This window comes from Lynx canadensis, chromosome A2, assembly GCF_007474595.2.
Source record: "Lynx canadensis isolate LIC74 chromosome A2, mLynCan4.pri.v2, whole genome shotgun sequence".
NCBI classification, from domain to species: Eukaryota; Metazoa; Chordata; class Mammalia; order Carnivora; family Felidae; genus Lynx; species Lynx canadensis.
In genome coordinates this window covers 153,332,744-153,352,158 of record NC_044304.2, presented here as the reverse complement: position 1 = coordinate 153,352,158, position 19,415 = coordinate 153,332,744, and the positions used below count along the sequence as shown (strand labels likewise).

General features: G+C 44.7%; 1 protein-coding gene across 3 annotated transcripts in view; it reads left to right on the top strand.

Moving 5' to 3' along the window:
* The window catches only part of ATP6V0A4 (ATPase H+ transporting V0 subunit a4), a 95,989-nt gene that overhangs the window by 33,681 nt on the left and 42,893 nt on the right, over window positions 1-19,415 (top strand). For all 3 annotated transcript variants that reach the window (XM_030308526.1, XM_030308522.1, XM_030308527.1), the window contains 9 exons: window positions 417-542; window positions 992-1,086; window positions 2,405-2,531; window positions 7,755-7,837; window positions 8,972-9,065; window positions 11,660-11,872; window positions 15,315-15,465; window positions 16,552-16,691; window positions 18,528-18,685. In XM_030308526.1, coding sequence (XP_030164386.1) covers window positions 417-542; window positions 992-1,086; window positions 2,405-2,531; window positions 7,755-7,837; window positions 8,972-9,065; window positions 11,660-11,872; window positions 15,315-15,465; window positions 16,552-16,691; window positions 18,528-18,685 — 1,187 coding nt within the window. The remainder of the gene's footprint in view (window positions 1-416; window positions 543-991; window positions 1,087-2,404; window positions 2,532-7,754; window positions 7,838-8,971; window positions 9,066-11,659; window positions 11,873-15,314; window positions 15,466-16,551; window positions 16,692-18,527; window positions 18,686-19,415) is intronic.

The window sequence follows — 19,415 nt, the reverse complement described above, 5'->3', positions numbered from 1 at the left end:
TCTCTTGCCTGTACCTGGTTCTCCAGACTCCAACCCAGAACTAGTGATTTCTCTTTTTGTATTTTATCAGTACAGTGTGTTTGAGGCGGAAGGAATTCTCAACATGTAAATTCACTTTAGCTTCCCTTTTAAGTGTTTGAAATGGGGGAGAGACACATACTTTACTGAAATGCCTTGGCTTCCCGAAGCTAATTTCCATCCCCCCAAAGTGTTTTCTAATCCTCCCTATTTGGTGAAAACGGATCTAGCTTGTAGCTCTGCGGTCATACTGTGTTGCACTGAATGGGCCACTCAACTCCAGGCTACCTTATGATGCACTGAATTCTTTTTGATATTTAGTTATTTGTAGTGGTGAAGGTAGGGCAAATGTCATAGGACTTTCTGCCTGCTTTACCTTCTTTTTCCATTCTGCATAGACTCTTCTAGAAAAACTGGAAGGAGAATTACAGGAAGCCAACCAGAACCAGCAGGCTTTAAAGAAAAGCTTCCTAGAACTGACCGAACTCAAACATCTCCTGAAGAAAACCCAGGACTTCTTCGAGGTTGTTATCTGGGGATTATTTATTAAAGGGACCTTTCCCCCAGGGCCTCAAGTTTCCATTTTGAAAACTGACTGGTTTTGGAATATGCATAAATCACTGTGTTTCTGTCCCATGGCTAGGTCATTAGTGAGGGGGAGGGTATTCTGGGTGAAACATGTTGCCATTGTGAACTAAAGGCAGAAATATTATGGCGCTCATTAAGTAGTACGTGCCCTAAACACGCAGAACAAAGTCAGAACAAAGCATGAGATTGGACAGTTTTGGGCTTTAAGTAGTAAAAGACTGGGGAAGGTTTTGATCTGGCAAGGAGCACTCCACTTTTTGAATTCTACTAACTCTTTGTGGAAAATTAAAGTTTCATGAAACATGGACAAACCCTTGAGACGCGGGGAGATTTTAAGGTAGTCCAAATGCATGTAAAAGAAAATAAATGGTTCTTTGACTTTCAGACCGAAACCAGCCTAGCTGATGATTTCTTTACGGAGGATACCTCTGGCCTCCTGGAATTGAGAGCCACACCTGCATATGTGACTGGAAAGCTGGGGTTAGTGTCTCTCTGCTCTGAAAGTTACATGTAGATGGGTTTCTGGTCCACAGCTCAGTGCCTGGTTGGTGTTGGATTTCCCCGAGTGTTTGAGTGAGTGAATGAATGAATGAATGAATGAATGAACAAGCCCCTGGAATGATGACTATTTCAATAAATATAAGGCCTCCACACAGTAATAAACCCCAGAGTAACCTTTTCAGATTGGTGGAGTGATAACTTCCTGTTAGTGGTGAAACTAACATGCTGGAGCCTGAAGAGTACAATGTTTGTGTTGTCCCCACACGCAAGGGCAAGACTATGGCAAGAATTGTTTAGATGGGTTTTCGCAACTGTTCCCTGCTTCCTTATCTTTGATAATAAAATAGATTTGGAGTTTGCCATTTGAAGTGCAATTAGAAATGAGGTAATTATGTGAGCAGCTCATCCATAAGGAGCAGTAATGTGATATGATGATACCCACCAAAATGTGTGGTGATTCAAAATGGAGGGATTTCATTCAGTGTCCAAGTCAAATTGATGAATCCGTATAGAAAATATTTGATCAGAAGGTAATATGGGATCAGCGTAGGTTTAAACTAATAGATCGCCGAAAGTAACCATTTTGAAATGAGTATAAAGTTTCTGTCAGAAATTATCTAGACACCTGGATGGTTTTAAAAGTAGAGATGAATGGAAATTAGTATGTATGTTACACTTCTATTTTTTAAATTAAAGTTTATTTATTTAGAGAGAGAGAGGAGAGAGAGAACGGGTAGGGGAGGGGGGCAGAGAGAGAGAGGGAGAGGGGGAGAGAGAGAGAGAAAGAGCGCATGAGCGAGCGCATCCTAAGCAAGCACCACATTCAGCACGGAGCCTGATCTGGGGCTCTGTCTCACCACCGGAGGGGCAGGACCTGAGCAGAAATCAAGAGTCAGAGGCTTAACTCACTGAGCCACCCAGGCGCCCTGTATATTTCATTCTTAGTACATTATTTGTAAAAATACCCAGAGCCCATTGTTGAGCAGTTGGGATAGTTCCTTTCTTTAGTTCTGATGCCATAACAAATGGTCTACTGTATTTCTAATCGCAAATAAGTGAATCGTAGTATCGAGGTGAGTAGGGAAACCTCAACACATGAGAGGAAACACGACTTGGTGGGGTTGGGGCTCTGATGCAGGGTGGCCTCCCTACGCCTGCCACCAAGAGCCGAGTCGTTGCCTCCTGCTCAGGGAGAAGCGGGCCTCTGTCTCCTGGTGGCATAACCTCACGTCCTACGGGGCCTTCTCCCTACCTCCCGCTCTCCGTGCTTCAGCAGTGCCTCTGTCTGATTGCCCAGGTTCACGGCCGGTGTGATCAACAGGGAGAGGATGGCTTCCTTTGAGAGGCTCCTGTGGAGAGTCTGCCGAGGGAACATCTACCTGAAGTTCAGTGAGATGGACGTGACTCTGGAGGATCCCGTCACGGTGGGTGTCACGGGCTACAGAGAACTCTCTCCTCGGCTTCCTGGGGCCTTGGGCCTGCAGGGGTGGGGGTGGGGCTTCTCTGAAACAGTGAGTCTGTAGTTCTTTGAAGCTAATATCTGCTTCCTTTCTTTTCTCTGCCCCCCCCCCTTTTTTCCTCGTTTCTTTTATTTTTAAAAATTTAAATCCAAGTTACTTAACATATAGTGTAGTAATGGTTTCAGGAGTAGAATTTAACGACTGATCACTTACATGTAACACCCAGTGCTCATCCCAACAAGTGCCCTCCTTAATGCCCATCACCCATTTAGCCCATCCCCTGCCCAAGTCCCCTCCAGCTACCCTCAGTTTGTTCTCTGTATTTCAGAGTCTCTTCTGGTTTGCTCCCCTCTCTGTTTTTATATTATTTTCCCTTCCTTTTCCCTATGTTCATCTGTTTTGTTTCTTAAATTCCACATATGAGTGAAATCATATATTTGTCTTTCTCTGACTTATTTTGCTTAGCGTAATACATTTACTTCCATTCACATTGTTGCGAATGGCAAGATTCCATTCTTTTGATCACCGAGTAATATTCTATTGTATATATATTCATGGTATATTTTATTAAAAACTTTTTTTTAATTAATTGATTATTTTTTACATTTATTCATTTTTGAGAGACAGAGAGAGACAGAGCACGAGCAGGGGAGGGGCAGAGAGAGAGAGAGACACAGAATCCGAAGCAGGCTCCAGGCTCCGAGCTGTCAGCACAGAGCCTGACACGCGGCTTGAACTCACAAACTGCGAGATCATGACCTGAGCTGAAGTCAGATGCTTAACCAGCTGAGGCGCCTCTATTTTTAAAATTTTTTAACGTGTATTTATTTTTTTTAACATTTCTTTCTTTCTTTTTTATATTTATTTTTTAGTTTACATCCAAGTTAGTTAGCATATAGTGCAACAATGATTTCAGGAGTAGATTCCTTAATGCCCCTTAACCCATTTAGTACATCCTCCCTCCCACAACCCCTCCAGCAACCCTCTGTTTGTTCTCTAAATTTAAGAGTCTCTTGTGTTTTGTTCCCCTCCCTGTTTTTATATTATTTTTGCTTCTCTTCCCTTATGTTCATCTGTTTTGTCCCATGAAGCCCTCATATGAGTGAAGTCATGTGATATTTGTCTTTCTCTGACTGACTACTTTCACTTAGCATAATACCCTCCAGTTCCATCCTTGTGGTTGCAAATGGCAAGATTTCATTCTTTTTGATTGCCAAGTAATACTCCATTGTATATGTATATACCACATCTTCTTTATCCATCCATCTGTTGATGGACATTTGGGCTCTTTCCATACTTTGGCTATTGTTGATAGTGCTTCTATAAACATGGGGGTGCATGTGTCCCTTCAAAACAGCACACCTGTATCCCTTGGATACATACCTAGTAGTGCAATTACTGGGTCATAGGGTAGTTCTATTTTAAATTTTTTGAGGAACCTCCATTCTGTTTTCCAGAGTGGCTGCACCAGCTTGCATTCCCACCAACAATGCAAAAGAGATCCTCTTTCTCCGCGTCCTCGCCAACATCTGTTGTTGCCTGAGTTGTTAATGTTAGCCATTCTGACAGGTGTGAGGTGATATCTCATTGTGGCTTTGATTTGTATCTCCCTGATGATGAGTGATGTTGAGTATTTTTTCATGTGTTGGTTGGCCATCTGGTTGTCGTCTTTGGAGAAGTGTCTATTCATGTCTTTTGTCCATTTCTTCACTGGATTATTTGTTTTTTAGGTGTTGAGTTTGATAAATTCTTTATAGATTTTGGATACTAACCCTTCATCTGATATGTTATTTGCAAATATCTTCTCCTAGTCTGTTGGTTGCCTTTTAGTTTTGCTGATTGTTTCCTTCACTGTGCAGAAGCTTTTTATTCTGCTGAGGCCCTAATAGTTCATTTCTGCTTTTGTTTTCCTTGCCTCTGGAGGCCTGTTGAGTAAGAAGTTGCTGCAGCCAAGGTCAAAGAGGTTGTTGCCTGCTTCCTCCTCTAGGATTTTGATGGCTTCCTGTCTTACATTGAGGTCTTTCATCCATTTTGAGTTTATTTTTGTGTCTGGTGTAAGAAAGTGGTCCAGGTTCATTCTTCTGCATGTTGCTGTCCAGTTTCCCCAGCACCACTTGCTGAAGAGATTGTCTTTATCCCATTGGATATTCTTTCCTGCTTTGTCAAAGATTGGTTGGCCATACGTTTGTGGGTCCATTTCTGGGTTCTCTATTCTTTTCCATTGGTCTGAGTGTCTGTTTTTGTGCCAGTATCTGCCCCCTTTTCTAAAAAAAAAAAAAAAAACCTACAAAAGTTCAGTTCAAGGTCTGATTGTTGGTAACACCTCCAAGACACAGCTCTACCAGTTCCTGGAAGTTTAGCTAAGAACTGAGTTCAGTCAGTGCAATCCAAGCTTCAGGGTGCACAGGCACATGAGTGACCCTGGTACCTAGTTAAATGCAGATTCTGATACAGTGGGGTGGGGGTGGGGCCTCAGATTCTGCCTTTTTTTTTTTTAGAGGGTTTATTTTATTTTATTTTTAAAGTTTATTTATTTATTTTGAGGGCGAGGTGCAAGCAGAGGAGGGGCAGAGAGAGAGAAGGAGGGAGAGAATCCGAAGCAGGCTCTGCACTGTCACTGAGGAGCCATGAATTGTGAGATCATGACCTGAGCCAAGATCAAGAGTCAGATGCTTAACTGACTGAGCCACCCAGGTGCCCCCAGATTCTGCATTTTTAACAAGCATACTGATATTGGTTGTCAGTGGACGGGATGCTTCAAACAAGGCTGCTGAGAGGGCTCTTCGCCGAGTGCCACGCACTTCCTGTTATTAATTCCGTAGGGTTTACTTCCTCTGCCCTTCCAGTTAGTATTTAAATTCCCTTACTTAAAAAAAAATTTGTTTTAATGTTTATTTTTGAGAGAGAGAGAGAGAGAGAGAGAGAGAGCATGGTTAAGGGAGGGGCAGAGAGAGGGAGACACAGAACTTGAACCAGGCTCCAGGCTCTGAGCTGTCAGTGTAGAGCCAGACTTGGAGCTCGAACCCATAGACTGTGAGAGCATGACCTGAGTTGAATTCCGGTACTTAACCAACTGAGCCACCCAGGCGCCCCTAAGTCGCCCTACTTTTTAATTCCAAGTTGGGCTTACTTCTGAGTGTCATCATCTTTTCCAGGATAGAGGGGAAAAAAATTAACTTAGGTTTTATTTCATGGAAAACAATTTCATAGTTAAATTTAAAATAGGAAGAAAGCTTACTTTTCTCTAGTGCTATTTTTCTCTTGTTCATAAGCCATAGGCAGGTCGTAGTAATAAACATGGAATCATGTTTTTGGCCTTCTCTTGATCTGAGCTGATACAAAATTCCTCTATATCACTATGTGTCCCTTATAGATATTATTTCAAAAATTGACTTTAAATCATCACTTTGACAACCATGTTTTGGCATGTAATAGTCATGGTGGTAGAGACAGTATTTATAAAGTCAGCATCTGGAAAAGGATGACCTTAGCCTGTCAATATTGAAGATCACTGAGCAGATCAGATGAGATCAGAGCAGATTCCTGGTTCTGGTGGATTAAGGGACAAGTGGAATTGAAGGATTCAGAAAAGGACCAGTGTTTCTTGGACAAAGGAACCTTTGGAAATAATGTAAACCAAGCAGCTCCCCAAATCTTAAATACCCCTCACCTGCTGCCAAAGAGACGTTTCAATTTATCTTCTTTTTAATTGATGCCTAGGATTTCCAGTGAGTTGATGTGACATTAACTATCTATTTATGGACTTTATTTCCTGTGTTTCTCCAGAATATAGACACTATGATGAACATCTTCGTGCATGTGGATTATTTTCTTTTGAATTATTTCCATGATATAAATTCAAGGAAATAGGATTGCTGGTTTAAAGTGTATGGGCATTTTCATGACACTTGATGGGTCCTGACAAATGACTTTTCAGTGGGGCCATACCTGATTCCAGTGCCCTGAATGGTGTGTGGTTATAACTTTTCCAACAATGGATTTCATAACTTTACCTTTACCCCCATCCACCCCGAACTAAATAAGAGCAAAATAGCTCATTTCTTTGCTTGAACATTTTCATATATATTTGTGAAATATATATTTTCTCTTTCTTGTGAACTGTCAAACTTGAACTTTCTTTTTTTTAAATTTTTTTTTTTTCAACGTTTATTTATTTTTGGGACAGAGAGAGACAGAGCATGAACGGGGGAGGGGCAGAGAGAGAGGGAGACACAGAATCGGAAGCAGGCTCCAGGCTCTGAGCCATCAGCCCAGAGCCTGACGCGGGGCTCGAACTCACGGACCGCGAGATCGTGACCTGGCTGAAGTCGGACGCTTAACCGACTGCGCCACCCAGGCGCCCCACAAACTTGAACTTTCGATTTGCATTTTAATCAGTGTTCTTATGGGCATACAGTGAGTCAAAAATTAGACATGGCTTTATCTTTGTTAAACATCGAACACCCACTCACCCCTGAAATATAGAAGTTGTGTATGAGTTGGGGCACCTAGGTGACTCAGTTGGTTAAGCATTCGACTTTGGCCTAGGTCATGATCTCGCCGTTCCCGAGTTTGAGCCCCGTGTTGGGTTCTGTGCTGACAGCTTGGAGCCTGGAGCCTGTTTCAGATTCTGTGTCTCCCTTCCCCCACTCATGCCCTGTCTCTGTCTCTCTCTCAAAAATAAATAAACATTAAAAGTGGTGTGTGAGTTAACTTTAGCAAGCTAGGTCAGCTATTTTCATTTTAAACTTTATAATATCCTGGTTCCTGTCTTCTGCATGGTTTCTTGTTTATCAACCCGTCTCTTAAGTGTAGGGTTAGAGCTGAAAACAGGCCCAGCTGTAGTCCAGCTAGTGTAGCCAGTTGTTGGTTGTTGTTTTAAGGCTGCCTTGACCTGTTTCAGGGGCCTTGCCTTCAACCATAAGGAATAACGGATTAGATTAACTGGGAGAGAGTGAAGTTTTCTTCTTTCTTTCTTTCTTTCTCTCTCTCTCTCTCTCTCTCTCTCTCTCTCTCTTTCTTTCTTTCTTTCTTTCATTTGGATGCTTAGCCGACTGAACCACCCAGGTGCCCCAAATTTATAATTTTTTTAAAATATGAAAACAAGATTTTACATTTCTGTTACATTATAACCACAAAGAAAACATTATATATATATAAATATAATTCTGATTTTTGATTTTCCAGAAAGAAGAAATTAAAAAGAATATTTTCATCATATTTTATCAAGGAGAGCAACTCAGACAGAAAATCAAGAAGATCTGTGATGGGTAAGAGACTGTTCATGGCTCTTTCATCAGGGATTGGGTCATGATTAGGTGAAGAGGGATGGGAGACAGAGTACTCTTGACTGGGCCTTCTTTGAGATCCCTTAGGATTTTAGAACAACTTTCTGACGTTTGACCAGATAATGTTAAACATGAGACTGATTTTTATGGGGCACCTGGGTAGCTCAGTCAGTTAAGCATCTGACTTCAGCTCAGGTCATGATCTTGTGGTGAGTTCGAGCCCTGTGTTGGTCTCTGTGCTGACAGCTCAGAGCCTGAAGCCTGCTTTGGATTCTGGTCTCCCTTTCTATCTGCCCCTCCTCCACTCGCATTCTGTCTCTCTCTCTCTCTCTCTCAAAAAAAAAACAACATTAAACAAATTAAAAAAAATTTTTTTTAATGTTTATTTATTTTTGAGACAGAGACAGAGCATGAAGGGGGGGGTCAGAGAGACAGGGAGACACAGAATCTGAAGCAGGCTCCAGGCTGAGCTGTCGGCACAGAGCCCGACACGGGGCTCAATCTCACAGACTGTGAGATCATGACCTGAGCCGGAAGTCGGAAGCTCAACTGACTGAGCCACCCAGGCGCCCCTAAATTTTTTAAAATGCAAATAATTTTTAAGAGCTGTGGGACTAGGAGCAGAGAGGACTTGAATCAGCAAAACTCAAGGTAACTAAAAGTAGACATTGTAATCAAATAAGTGTATTCCCTCTCACACCCTTTATCAGCCACTAATGAGTAGGCAAACTGCATGCTGAATTGTTTCTGATTTTACAGAATCGTTTTATTCCAGCAGAAATTATTCAGTAGGGAAGGACGTTATTGCATTAATATATTCTGGGGAGAAGAAGAGACAAGTCACGCTGTAGTCTTATTTACATAAGAGCCCACAGTTTCTTTGGTTTGAACGAAGCTCATTCATATAATAGAACCATAGCTTTAATTCAAATAGTGCGAGCGATGCGTTGGGAACCCTTAGAACTGGGATTCGCTTTCCGAGTGCCAAAGAGACAGTTATTCTAGAAAAGGATGGTCATCCAACCGAAGCCAGTGATGGCTAGCAGAAGAGGACGTGCGGAATGCTTTTCCGCAGTAATCCCCCGCCTTGTGACCTTTGGAATGTATGAAACACAGGTTTCGAGCCATCATATATCCCTGCCCGGAGCCTGCAGCGGAGCGCAGAGAGATGCTGGCCGGCATCAATGTGAAGCTGGAAGATTTAATCACCGTGAGTGAGGCGTTGAGGCGCGTGACCTACCTCCCCCACTTCCAGAGAAGTCCTGTGTCCCAGGGCCCTCGCTTCCAGCCTGGCTGGAATGGTAGCTGTGCTCTCCCAGCTACCACTGCAGGAGATTTTGTAATCAGAAAGCAGTGTTCACGGGGGTGCAGGGGGTGATTGGGGATGTCAGTCCTGCTCTTCCTGGGCTGAGAACTGACCGCAGCCCCGGTCGGCTTTTGGGTGGCCAGCCCAGTCTGATATTATCGCTGAGGCCACATCTATGGTACAGCTAACTAGCTAACTAGCCAGTTAGCTAGCTAGCTAGCTAGCTAGTACAGCTAACTAGCCAATTCAGTTGACCAACCAGTCTGACGGATTCTTTTTCCATGGACTCACACACTTCTTTGAGCTGACTAATTACTTCTGTAAAAACAGTGAGTGAGTCCTGTTTCACCAAGGGCACATACCTCAAATTCAGATCCTTTTGTAAAGTTAGTCGTCCCCCAGGGTGACACTCAGCACTTCTGTGATTAGAACACTTGCTTCAGTAAACTTTCAAAGTAGTCTCTGAATGCTGCTGGGCCTACGTCAGGTTGTTTATTGTAGATGAATGCGTTCCACCGGAACTTTCTGTGGACCTGTTGTCTGACTTGCAATGCCGTGGCCATGAGCTCCACGTAACCACTGAGCACTTGACACGTGGCTAGGGCAGCTGAGGAACTGAATGTTTTTTTTCACTTTTTTTAAATTTGTTTTTTAAATTTTTTAACATTTATTCATTTTTTTTTCTTTTTTTTTAAATTTTCTTTTTTCTTTTTTAAAATTTACATCCAAATTAGTTAGCATACAGTGCAACGATGATTTCAGGAGTAGATTCCTTAATGCCCCTTATGCATTTAGCCCATCCCCCCTCCCCCCACCCCTCCAGCAACCCTCAGTTTGTTCTCCATATTTATGAATCTCTTCTGTTTGTCCCCCTCCCTGTTTTTATATTTTGTTTCCCTTCCCTTATGTTCATCTCTTTTGTCTCTTAAAGTCCTCATGTGAGTGAAGGCATAGGATTTTTGTATTTCTCTGACTGACCAGGAACTGAATTTTTATTTTCAATTCATCTTAATTAAGTTTAAAATTTTAATGGCCGCATGTGTCTACCGTGTTGGTTGTTAGCACAGTTCTGGATCCTCCGTGAGTATCTTCAGGAATTAGGTGTGCGAATGTGTGTGTGTTTCAAAACTCTTAGGATAACAAATGTCTTTGCCTTCCCAGAAAAATCTTTGCTTAATTTCTTTAATCCCTTCTCCTCCTTCTTTCTCACTTGTCAAAGAGACTGTGCTTCCCTAAAGCAATTACCCTTGAACTCCTTTCCCCGAACGCTCCCTACTAGATTTTAGGAAAACCTCATGGGGAAAAGGAGTTATGCCAAACTTACGCTCCTGGGGAGCCACCTGAGAACGTTGCTGAGAAGGGTATTCTCTTATAGCCCTGAACAAAAATGAATCCCATTAAATAAATAAACTCTGTGGGCAAAATTGTCCATTCCCTCCTTCATTAATTCACTTGTCGTTTATTGAAGACATTAGGTACGAAAAGCATTTTGATAGATGTATTAATTTCCTCGGGCTGCTATAACAAATTAGCACAAACTGGGTGGCTTAAAACAACAGAAATTTATTCTCTCATGGTTCTAGAGGCTGGAAATCTGAGATCTAGGTGTCAGCAGGGCCGTGCTTCCTCTTAAAGCTCTAGGAAGGGGTCCTTTTCTGTGTTGCCCCCACCTCCAAACTCCTGGGTTGAAAACCTAATGCCCAAGGCGATGGTATTAGGAGGTGGGGCTTTTGGGAAGTGATTGGGTTATGAGGAGGGGGCCCCCATGAATGGGATTAGTGCCCTTATGAAGGAGGCCCCGGAGAGCTCGCTTGCCCCTTCTACCATGTGAGGATAGCCCAGAAGAGGATCCTCACCTGACCGTGATGGTGAGTGCGTTGATATCAGACCGCCAGCTTCCAGGACTGCAAACGATAAGTTTTTGTTGTTTGTAAGCCACCCTCTATGGTATTGTATTATAGCAGCCCGAAGAGACATAGACATCTCCTTAGCCCCTGGTCGTTGTCTGCAATCTTTGGTGTTCCTTGGTTTGTAGTTACCTCACTCCAGTCTCTGCCTGAATCGCACAGGGCATTCTTCCCTGTGTGCCTAGATGTCCAAAGCCCTTATAAGGACACCAGTCATATTAGTTAGGGCCCACCCCACTCCAGTATGACCTTAACTTAATTCCATTTGCAAAGACCTTGTTTCCAAATAAGGTCACATTCATAGGTACGAGCGGTTAGGACTCAGCCTATCTTTTTTGGAGACACAATTCAACGTATGACAATAGTACTGTAAGGAATTTAGAAGAAAAGGAAGATACGATCTTTGCCCAAGGGTTTTAACCTCTACAAGGGAAGATACTCTGCTCATGAGGGTTGAGGGCGGGGAAGGGCCACAGGCCAGGGGAGGGAGCCCCGAGCGGAAGAAGCCTTTATGACTGACGAGCTTCCATTTTGCCACATTGCGGGGCTCCCTGTGTGTTCCTTGTTTCTCTGTGTGTCTGTCTCGCCCAGGTCATCACACAAACAGAGTCTCACCGTCAGCGCCTCCTCCAAGAAGCAGCTGCCAACTGGCACTCCTGGGTCATTAAAGTGCAGAAGATGAAAGCTATTTACCACATCCTGAACATGTGCAACATTGACGTCACCCAGCAGTGCGTCATTGCTGAAATCTGGTTCCCGGTGGCAGACACCGGGCGCATCAAGAGGGCATTAGAGCAAGGCATGGTGAGTGGCAGATGGAGCAGGGGAGGGGGAGGAGGAGTCGCGTCCAGCCTCTGCAGCCCCTCTGTCAGGCGCTAAGGTTGTCATCCTCCTACGTCACATGAACTTCATAAGTGACTTGCTGGTGACAAATGGCAAGTCTCCTTCATCTTTGTGTCTTCAGTTCTTCTTTTTTAAATTTTTAATGTTTATGTATTTCTGAGAGAGAGCAAGCACGTGCACACAGGTGGGGGAGGGGCAGACAGAGAGAGAGAGGGAGGGGGCCGAGGATCTGAAGCAGGCTCTGTGCTGTCCGCAGAGAGCCCGATGCGGGGCTCGAACTCACGAACTGCAAGATCATGACCTGAGCAGAAGTTGGACGTGTAACTGACTGAGCCACCCAGGCGCCCCTGTATCTTCAGTTCTTAATCTAGTGCTGGGCATGTATCAGAAAATTCCTTTTCTTCTCGATGTTTGACAGATATCCACCATCTCTCTGATTTACTGCAAGCGCATGTTGAGCACTGATGTGCTAGTCACTCTGCTAGATGAGACTGTAGGTCCCACATGCGGTGTGACCGTAGGTATGTCCGTTCCCTCATGAAGGTCACCGTCTGGCCAGAAAGACAAACAGCCAGACCCCTGTGCTCACTCTGTGCCCACAGCTATGCTCTGCACTCTGTACCTTGGTTAATCTTACAGCCTTCGTCGTTCACCTCTCCAGATGGTCACTGTGCACCAGGAACAGATCCAGGGCTATGCAGGCAGAACGAAGCCCTGGTCTGACAGACTTTCTAGAAAGGAAGACAGATAGTAGGCATGTCCATAACTAATGTGATTTCAGGTGGTGATGGTGGTGAGCAGGAGGGCGGCAGATGGTGGAGGATGAGGTGGGGGGAGACGGGCTTTGTTCTGATCACCTGTTTACCCCGTTGGTGAAGAAAGGAAACTCTGCCCTAAATGGTACAAGATGGCCAAACACACAACACTGGCCATCGGACACATGAAACTGGCAGCGGTTGATTAGTCACATATGCTTATAGCCCAGGGTAGGAGGACACCACTCCCCACACAGGGCTGCATGGAGGTTGTACTTGGGGCTTGGGGGCACAATGAGCCAGCCGGGCTATGGGAGGCAGCCTCCCACAAGAGGAGGGGGTCTGGTTTCCATGGGAGGATGTGAGTAGCTTGTTAGAATACCTTTCTGGGGTGGCAGGGGGGTCAAGCCCATTGGGTCGAAGACTAGGCAGTGTGCAAATGGTCTGGCCTATGGGAGAGCTAGCTGGGTGGGGAGCCCTTCCCCCTCCATGGGAGGCAAATCTGATGAAAACGGAGGAACTCATGGCTTGGACTTTGGGGCCCTGTGAGACTCAAAGACATCAAGGTGACACCTGGAATTTTAGGTCTTACAATACTGTGATAGGGCTGTTGCCCTCAGAAGGCCCCTCTGAGCGGGTGGCTTGGAGCAGGAGCAGGTGACAGGCTAGGAGGGAGAACTTTCAAGCTGAAGGATCTGGAAGTAAAGGCCTTGACATGGAATTGGCCTAGGAGGCAGGAGCTATCTTTATCCCCTTTGTACATATGAGGAAACTGAGTCACACAAAGTACAAGTGACCTGACTGTGATCCTGAAGCCAGAAGGCTGGATTTAAATGTCCCCATATGGTAGTCCAACAATGCACCTAGAAAGAGCATTTCACCCAGCTTGGGAAGGGCAGGGGTGCTCCCTGGAGGAAGTGATGCCTGAGCTGAACCATGGAAGGGTCATCAGTGAGCAGGTGGATGGAGGTGGGGAGGAGCGTGGAGTGCAGGCCCACCTGGCTGGAGTGAAGGTGTGGCAAGTTTCAAGAATGGGAAGAAGGTCAGGGAGAGGCTGCAGGGCAGGTCCTGAAGGACTTAACAGTGGTATAAGGGATCTGATTTTATGCCCATGCTAGAGCTGCACAATCCAGTTTGCATTTTAGAAACATTTCCGTGCGATATGGACAAGACAGCAGGGCCACCGGGGAGGTGTCCTGACGCACGTATGTGAACGAGACAGGGTCATCCTGTAATCACAGAGGGGCCAAACTTCTACAAGTCTGCTTCGGACTGTTTCTTCAGTGTCTTCAGCCCTCTGAAATAACAAGTCTTTCCCAGATAGGAGTAGAAGGCTCTACGTGGGTAGGAGGTGAGGAGAGAAGTGTAATAGGCTAACTTTCGTTGTCAGCATCACAAACAAGCAAAATATACTTACTCTATGCCAGGGGTTATGTCAGCTGCTGGGGCACATGTTAAGAAAAATGAAGCACCATAATTCTTGCCCTTAGGGAGATCATAATCTCACACATGAAAAGATATATCACAAGAGAGTAAAGAACTCCACCGCTTGCGGTGGGACCTAGGGGAAGTTACTTAACCTCTCTGGACCTTTGTTCCCTCACCTGTCAAGTGGGGCTGGGTAGGAAGGTGATACGGACCTCATGGCATTTTAGGAGGATTGATGGGCAGTCATTTAGCCAGTGCTAAGTCCCACTGAGTACGCAGACTTTGGACTGACTGAAAGGTTCCTAGGGAGTGAGCCTGGGGAACGGTTCATACGTGGGTAAGTGAAGAAGAGAGATGGCTGGTGTAAAGTCACCTGTTTCTGTGCAGAAGTAGTGGGGGTGAAGGTGTGAAAGGAGTAATAGTCAATATTGGAAGGAAGTCTTGATGACCAAATGGAAGAATTTTGATTCCATTCTCTAGGTAATAGGAAGCCTTTGAAGATTTTTGAGTAGGGGAGTAACATGACGGAAGCAGTACTTGTTTGTTCTATTTTATGAAAGAAGGATTGCACCATCTGCAGCATAGGCTAAATGGGGAGGCTCAGGGTTAGGCTAGTGGTTATGGGAGCAAGAAAAAGAAGGACTTTAAAGGGACAATCAGCAGGATTTGGCGATCGATTGATTGAACTAGGAGAAGAGACGCGTCTGTTGATTCCCAAGGTTCAGGGATCTGGAGAACGGAGTCTGCTGAAGGAGCAGGGAGGCCAAGGGAGAACCTGGCTTTTGAGTTTGATTTTAGGCTCCTGGATATTGTGGGGTTGCTGAGACATGAGAGTTTGAAAGCCCAGACAGGAAATTAAAACAGAATCGAAACTGGGGAGGGAGTAGGACCATTTGGAAGAAAAGGGCAGAATCAAGAAAGTGGGTTAACTCTTGAGGGTGTGAGTAGAGAGAAAGGAAGAGGAGAGGACCCAGAACTGGGCATAACAGGTGAATTGGCAGGAGCAGGAGAATGGAAATGGCCAGAACTCCACTCTCTTGATGACTCTCCTGTAAGATAAATTAGATATTAGGAAGGTATTTTACAGAGTGGTCATGGATGTCAGAGAGGTCAAGAAATTGTCCCAAGTTCACCTATAAGGGATGGCAGGAATTGGACATTCATGGGCTCACACTCTTCCTTACGTTTTTGTCAATTTTTTTTTTTTGTTTTTTTTGTAGGAACTAAGTGGCTCCTCCATGGTCCCCATCCTGACTGCAGTGCAGTCTAAAACATCTCCTCCCACATTTAACAGGACCAATAAATTCACAGCTGGCTTCCAGAATATTGTAGATGCATATGGTGTGGGCAGTTACCGGGAAATAAACCCAGGTAAAGTGTCTGATGCATTGTATAATGGGGCAACTTGAAAATGAAAACTGGGTAAGATTTACCCCTTGGGTGGCCTAGGAGGTGAATTGCTTAAAACTGGATCATTCCTGGGGCGCCTGGGTGGCGCAGTCGGTTAAGCGTCCGACTTCAGCCAGGTCACGATCTCGCAGTCCGTGAGTTCGAGCCCCGCGTCAGGCTCTGGGCTGATGGCTCAGAGCCTGGAGCCTGTTTCCGATTCTGTGTCTCCCTCTCTCTCTGCCCCTCCCCCGTTCATGCTCTGTCTCTCTCTGTCCCAAAAATAAATAAACGTTGAAAAAAAAAAAAAAAAAACAAAAAACTGGATCATTCCTAAAATTTTGTTTGGCTTCCTAATGCCCTGCATTGGTTGCCTAAATGGTGATTAGTGAAAGATTTGTTCTTTGTCAAGATTTCACCTGTTCTCCTTGAACCATCGCCTTATTAGGCAGTCAAATTCAGTTCTTGTTTCCTTAACGATTCAGTGGGGTCATCTCTCAACATTTTCACAGAGCTGTAGCTGTTTTGTGGGTGAGATGGGAACACACAGCTGGCTTCCAGGACTTGGAGTCAGAAGACTGGATTCTAAGTGACATAAGCTGTGTGATATTGGTAGTCTGGTTTGTAAAATAAAAAGGGTAGACCAGGTGCCCTTCAGCCACGTAGTCTATAGTGCTCTTTTTCTCCAAGCAGAGTCCTAATCTTGTGACCTGTAATGCAGCGACCCCATAGGCTGGGTATCCTGTGAGTAGAGGTGTGTGATACATGTGGAGTATACGAAACACTCAGAGATGGGAAACTGGTTTTAAGACCCGATACATTTTGTGATCTTGGGCAAGTCACCAAACTGCTTCAAAACTCAGGTCATCTGTAAACAGGGACTTCTAATGCTTACTTATTGATAAGCTAATGTGTGTGTGAGCTCAGCAAATGTTGGGGATGGGGAGGGAAGACAGAATCAGAAAGATACGAGGGAACCAGCTTGTGGGTCACGGATCACGTTAGACAGGTCTTTGATGGGGCCACTGGCTGTGGGAAGGACTCAGGCTGTTGTGGGTCTCCCCTCTATAGCTCCCTACACCATCATCACATTCCCCTTCCTCTTCGCTGTGATGTTTGGAGACTGTGGTCATGGGATTATCATGCTCCTGGCAGCCCTTTGGATGGTCCTTAATGAGAGACGCTTGCTCTCCCAGAAGACCAACAACGAGGTGGGTGTCCGTCAAATACCTTGCCTCAGTTCTCCGAGGTTGTAAGTAGAATCTGAAAAATGTGTATGTTGTTTTCACCAAAGAAACAAACCTGTTTTATGAAAAGCAAAGGATAGAAAGGAAAAAGGGGCCAAAATTCAGCCTAGAAATTCCTGTCCAAAGGTCAGTGCTTTGGATGGTGTGGTGCAATTTCTTTCAGCATTTTTGTTTTTTGTACATTGCTTGACAAGGCATTGATCTCTCTTTATTTTTAAGTTTTTTCCCTCCTAACATGAATTTTTTTCTTTGATTATAAAAAACAATATATGTTTATTTTTAAAATTGGGAAAATACAACAATTTAACTACCTAGAGAAAATCACAACTAATGTTTTTATCTATCTTCCTGTATTTTTTCTGGGCTTATACACAAATTTTTCAACATTTTTAAAAATAGGGATCACATATTGCATATTAATTTGTGGCCTTTTTTTTTTTTCACTTAAAATATCACAAATAGTTTTTCTCATGGCAGAGCCCTTCTCCCACAATCAGTCCATGCTCAGTGTTCTTATGAGCTCTGTGTTCACTGGAATACATCTTGTAAGCTGGAAACATGCCTTTAGCCGTGTTCTGAATTTTAAGAATATCTGCAAACTTTTATTACAAGTTGTCTTAACTAGAGCTAGTTCGGTGATGTCACAGCAGCTTAATCATAAGCGAGGTTAGTGGGAAACTCCACCTCTGGCCAATATAGTTTTGTGTGACCAACACTGTAAGAGACGTAGCTTCCTAGAATAAAGAATTGAAATCTCAGAGCTACACTTTGGCAGGTCTGTGAGTGATTGACACCCATCATCCAGTATTATAGAAAGCACTTGACTCTTCTTAGTGGACGTGCTTAGACAAGACTTGATTTTATGACAGAATGAGTGGAGCTTTGACTTGCCATGAAATTTAGCTGCCATATGCATCCAGCTCGGAGCTTGTCTCCTAGAAGTACTTGAAAGAGTGGCTGCACACTTTCATGTCCCTCCATAACGTGTGAGGCCTCAGCCTCCGCTTCAGTTATGTTTTCTTTTTCTTTTTCTTTTTTTTTTTATGTTTATTTATTTTTGAGAGAGAGACAGAGCTCAAGAGGGGAAGGGCCAGAGAGAGAGGGAGACACAGAATCTGAAGCAGGTTCTAGGCTCTGAGCTGTGAGCACAGAGCCCGATGCGGGGCTGGAACTCATGAACCGTGAGATCATGACCTGAGCCGAAGTCAGACGCTTAACTGACTGAGCCACTCAGGCGCCCCTTCAGTTATGTTTTCTAACCAGTGATGACTTAAAGATTATGAGGCTTATATGGTTTTTCTTCCACAGTAACAGCCACCGGTCTAGGACTTTTCTTTTCTTTTTTTTTTTTTTTTTTAAATTTTTTTTTTCAACATTTTTATTTATTTTTGGGACACAGAGAGACAAAGCATGAATGGGGGAGGGGCAGAGAGAGAGGGAGACACAGAATTGGAAACAGGCTCCAGGCTCTGAGCCATCAGCCCAGAGCCCGACGCGGGGCTCGAACTCACGGACCGCAAGATCGTGACCTGGCTGAAGTCGGACGCTTAACCGACTGCGCCACCCAGGCGCCCCGAACTTTTCTGACTGATGTATGTAGGCTCGGGGAAATCACGGTGTGTGTGCTCTCTTTGGATCGCTTTGATGTTGCCCCGTGCTGTGGCCCCTCTGTGTGGGGCCTGTGTGCCTTGCCGTGGATGTTCCACTGGTGCTGGAGACATCCCATAACACATTCCCCCCCACCCCGGGCTCTGGTGCCAAGCCCCCTGACGGCCATCTTTTCTGTCTCCCTGAGACCAGATCTGGAACACCTTCTTCCACGGACGCTATCTGATTCTCCTTATGGGCATCTTCTCCATCTACACGGGCTTGATTTACAATGACTGCTTCTCCAAGTCTTTCAACATCTTTGGCTCTTCTTGGAGTGTCCGACCGATGTTCAGAAATGGCACGTGGAAGTAAGTTTACAGACAGAGGTGGGTCACTCGCTTGGCTGTCCAGGTGGCTTCAGGGGCACTTTTCATGGTCAAGAAGTCTATGCCTGGCTCTGCTCAGAGGCGTGCCCACAAATTCAATGAATGATTCCATTTTATTTACCGAGTGAGCAACCTCCAACCAGTCCCTCAGTAACTGTGCTGGTCATTCTATTGTGTGGAGATAGTTTGTAACATTTCAATTAAGTGTATATCATGGCGTCTGTAGCATGTGCCAACACTACTGTGAAAACAAATAGTGAGGCAGGTACAAACTGGGCATCTTGATGTCAGTCACAGAAGCTAAGTTCCCCGGAGGAGAAGGTGGCATTTGAAGCAGACCTAGTTCCAGCAGGGGACTGGACGCAGTGAGCACTTAGGACAGAAGCCTGACGTGGTGTTGAATTATATAAATCACTGGTTTCCAGTGCTCAAGGCCCCAGACTCACCTGAAGGGCATTTTCTTTGATGGTTCAGAGTGACTCCATTCAATGTCAAAAGGAAAGGAGGGGGTGGCTAGTTTTCATAAGCAGCTCCTTGTGTTTGTCTTTTGGGTGATGGAGTGAGGAGGGCAGGTAGGATAGAGTAGCTGGCGAGGAGTGGCTGCGTGGGTGGCTGTGTCATGGGGAGGTCAATGCATCCCCCCTAGTTTCTTTGCTGGTCCAGCTTCCTTGCAGTAGAGGACAGGACTATTAAACAATAAGGAAGGGAAGGA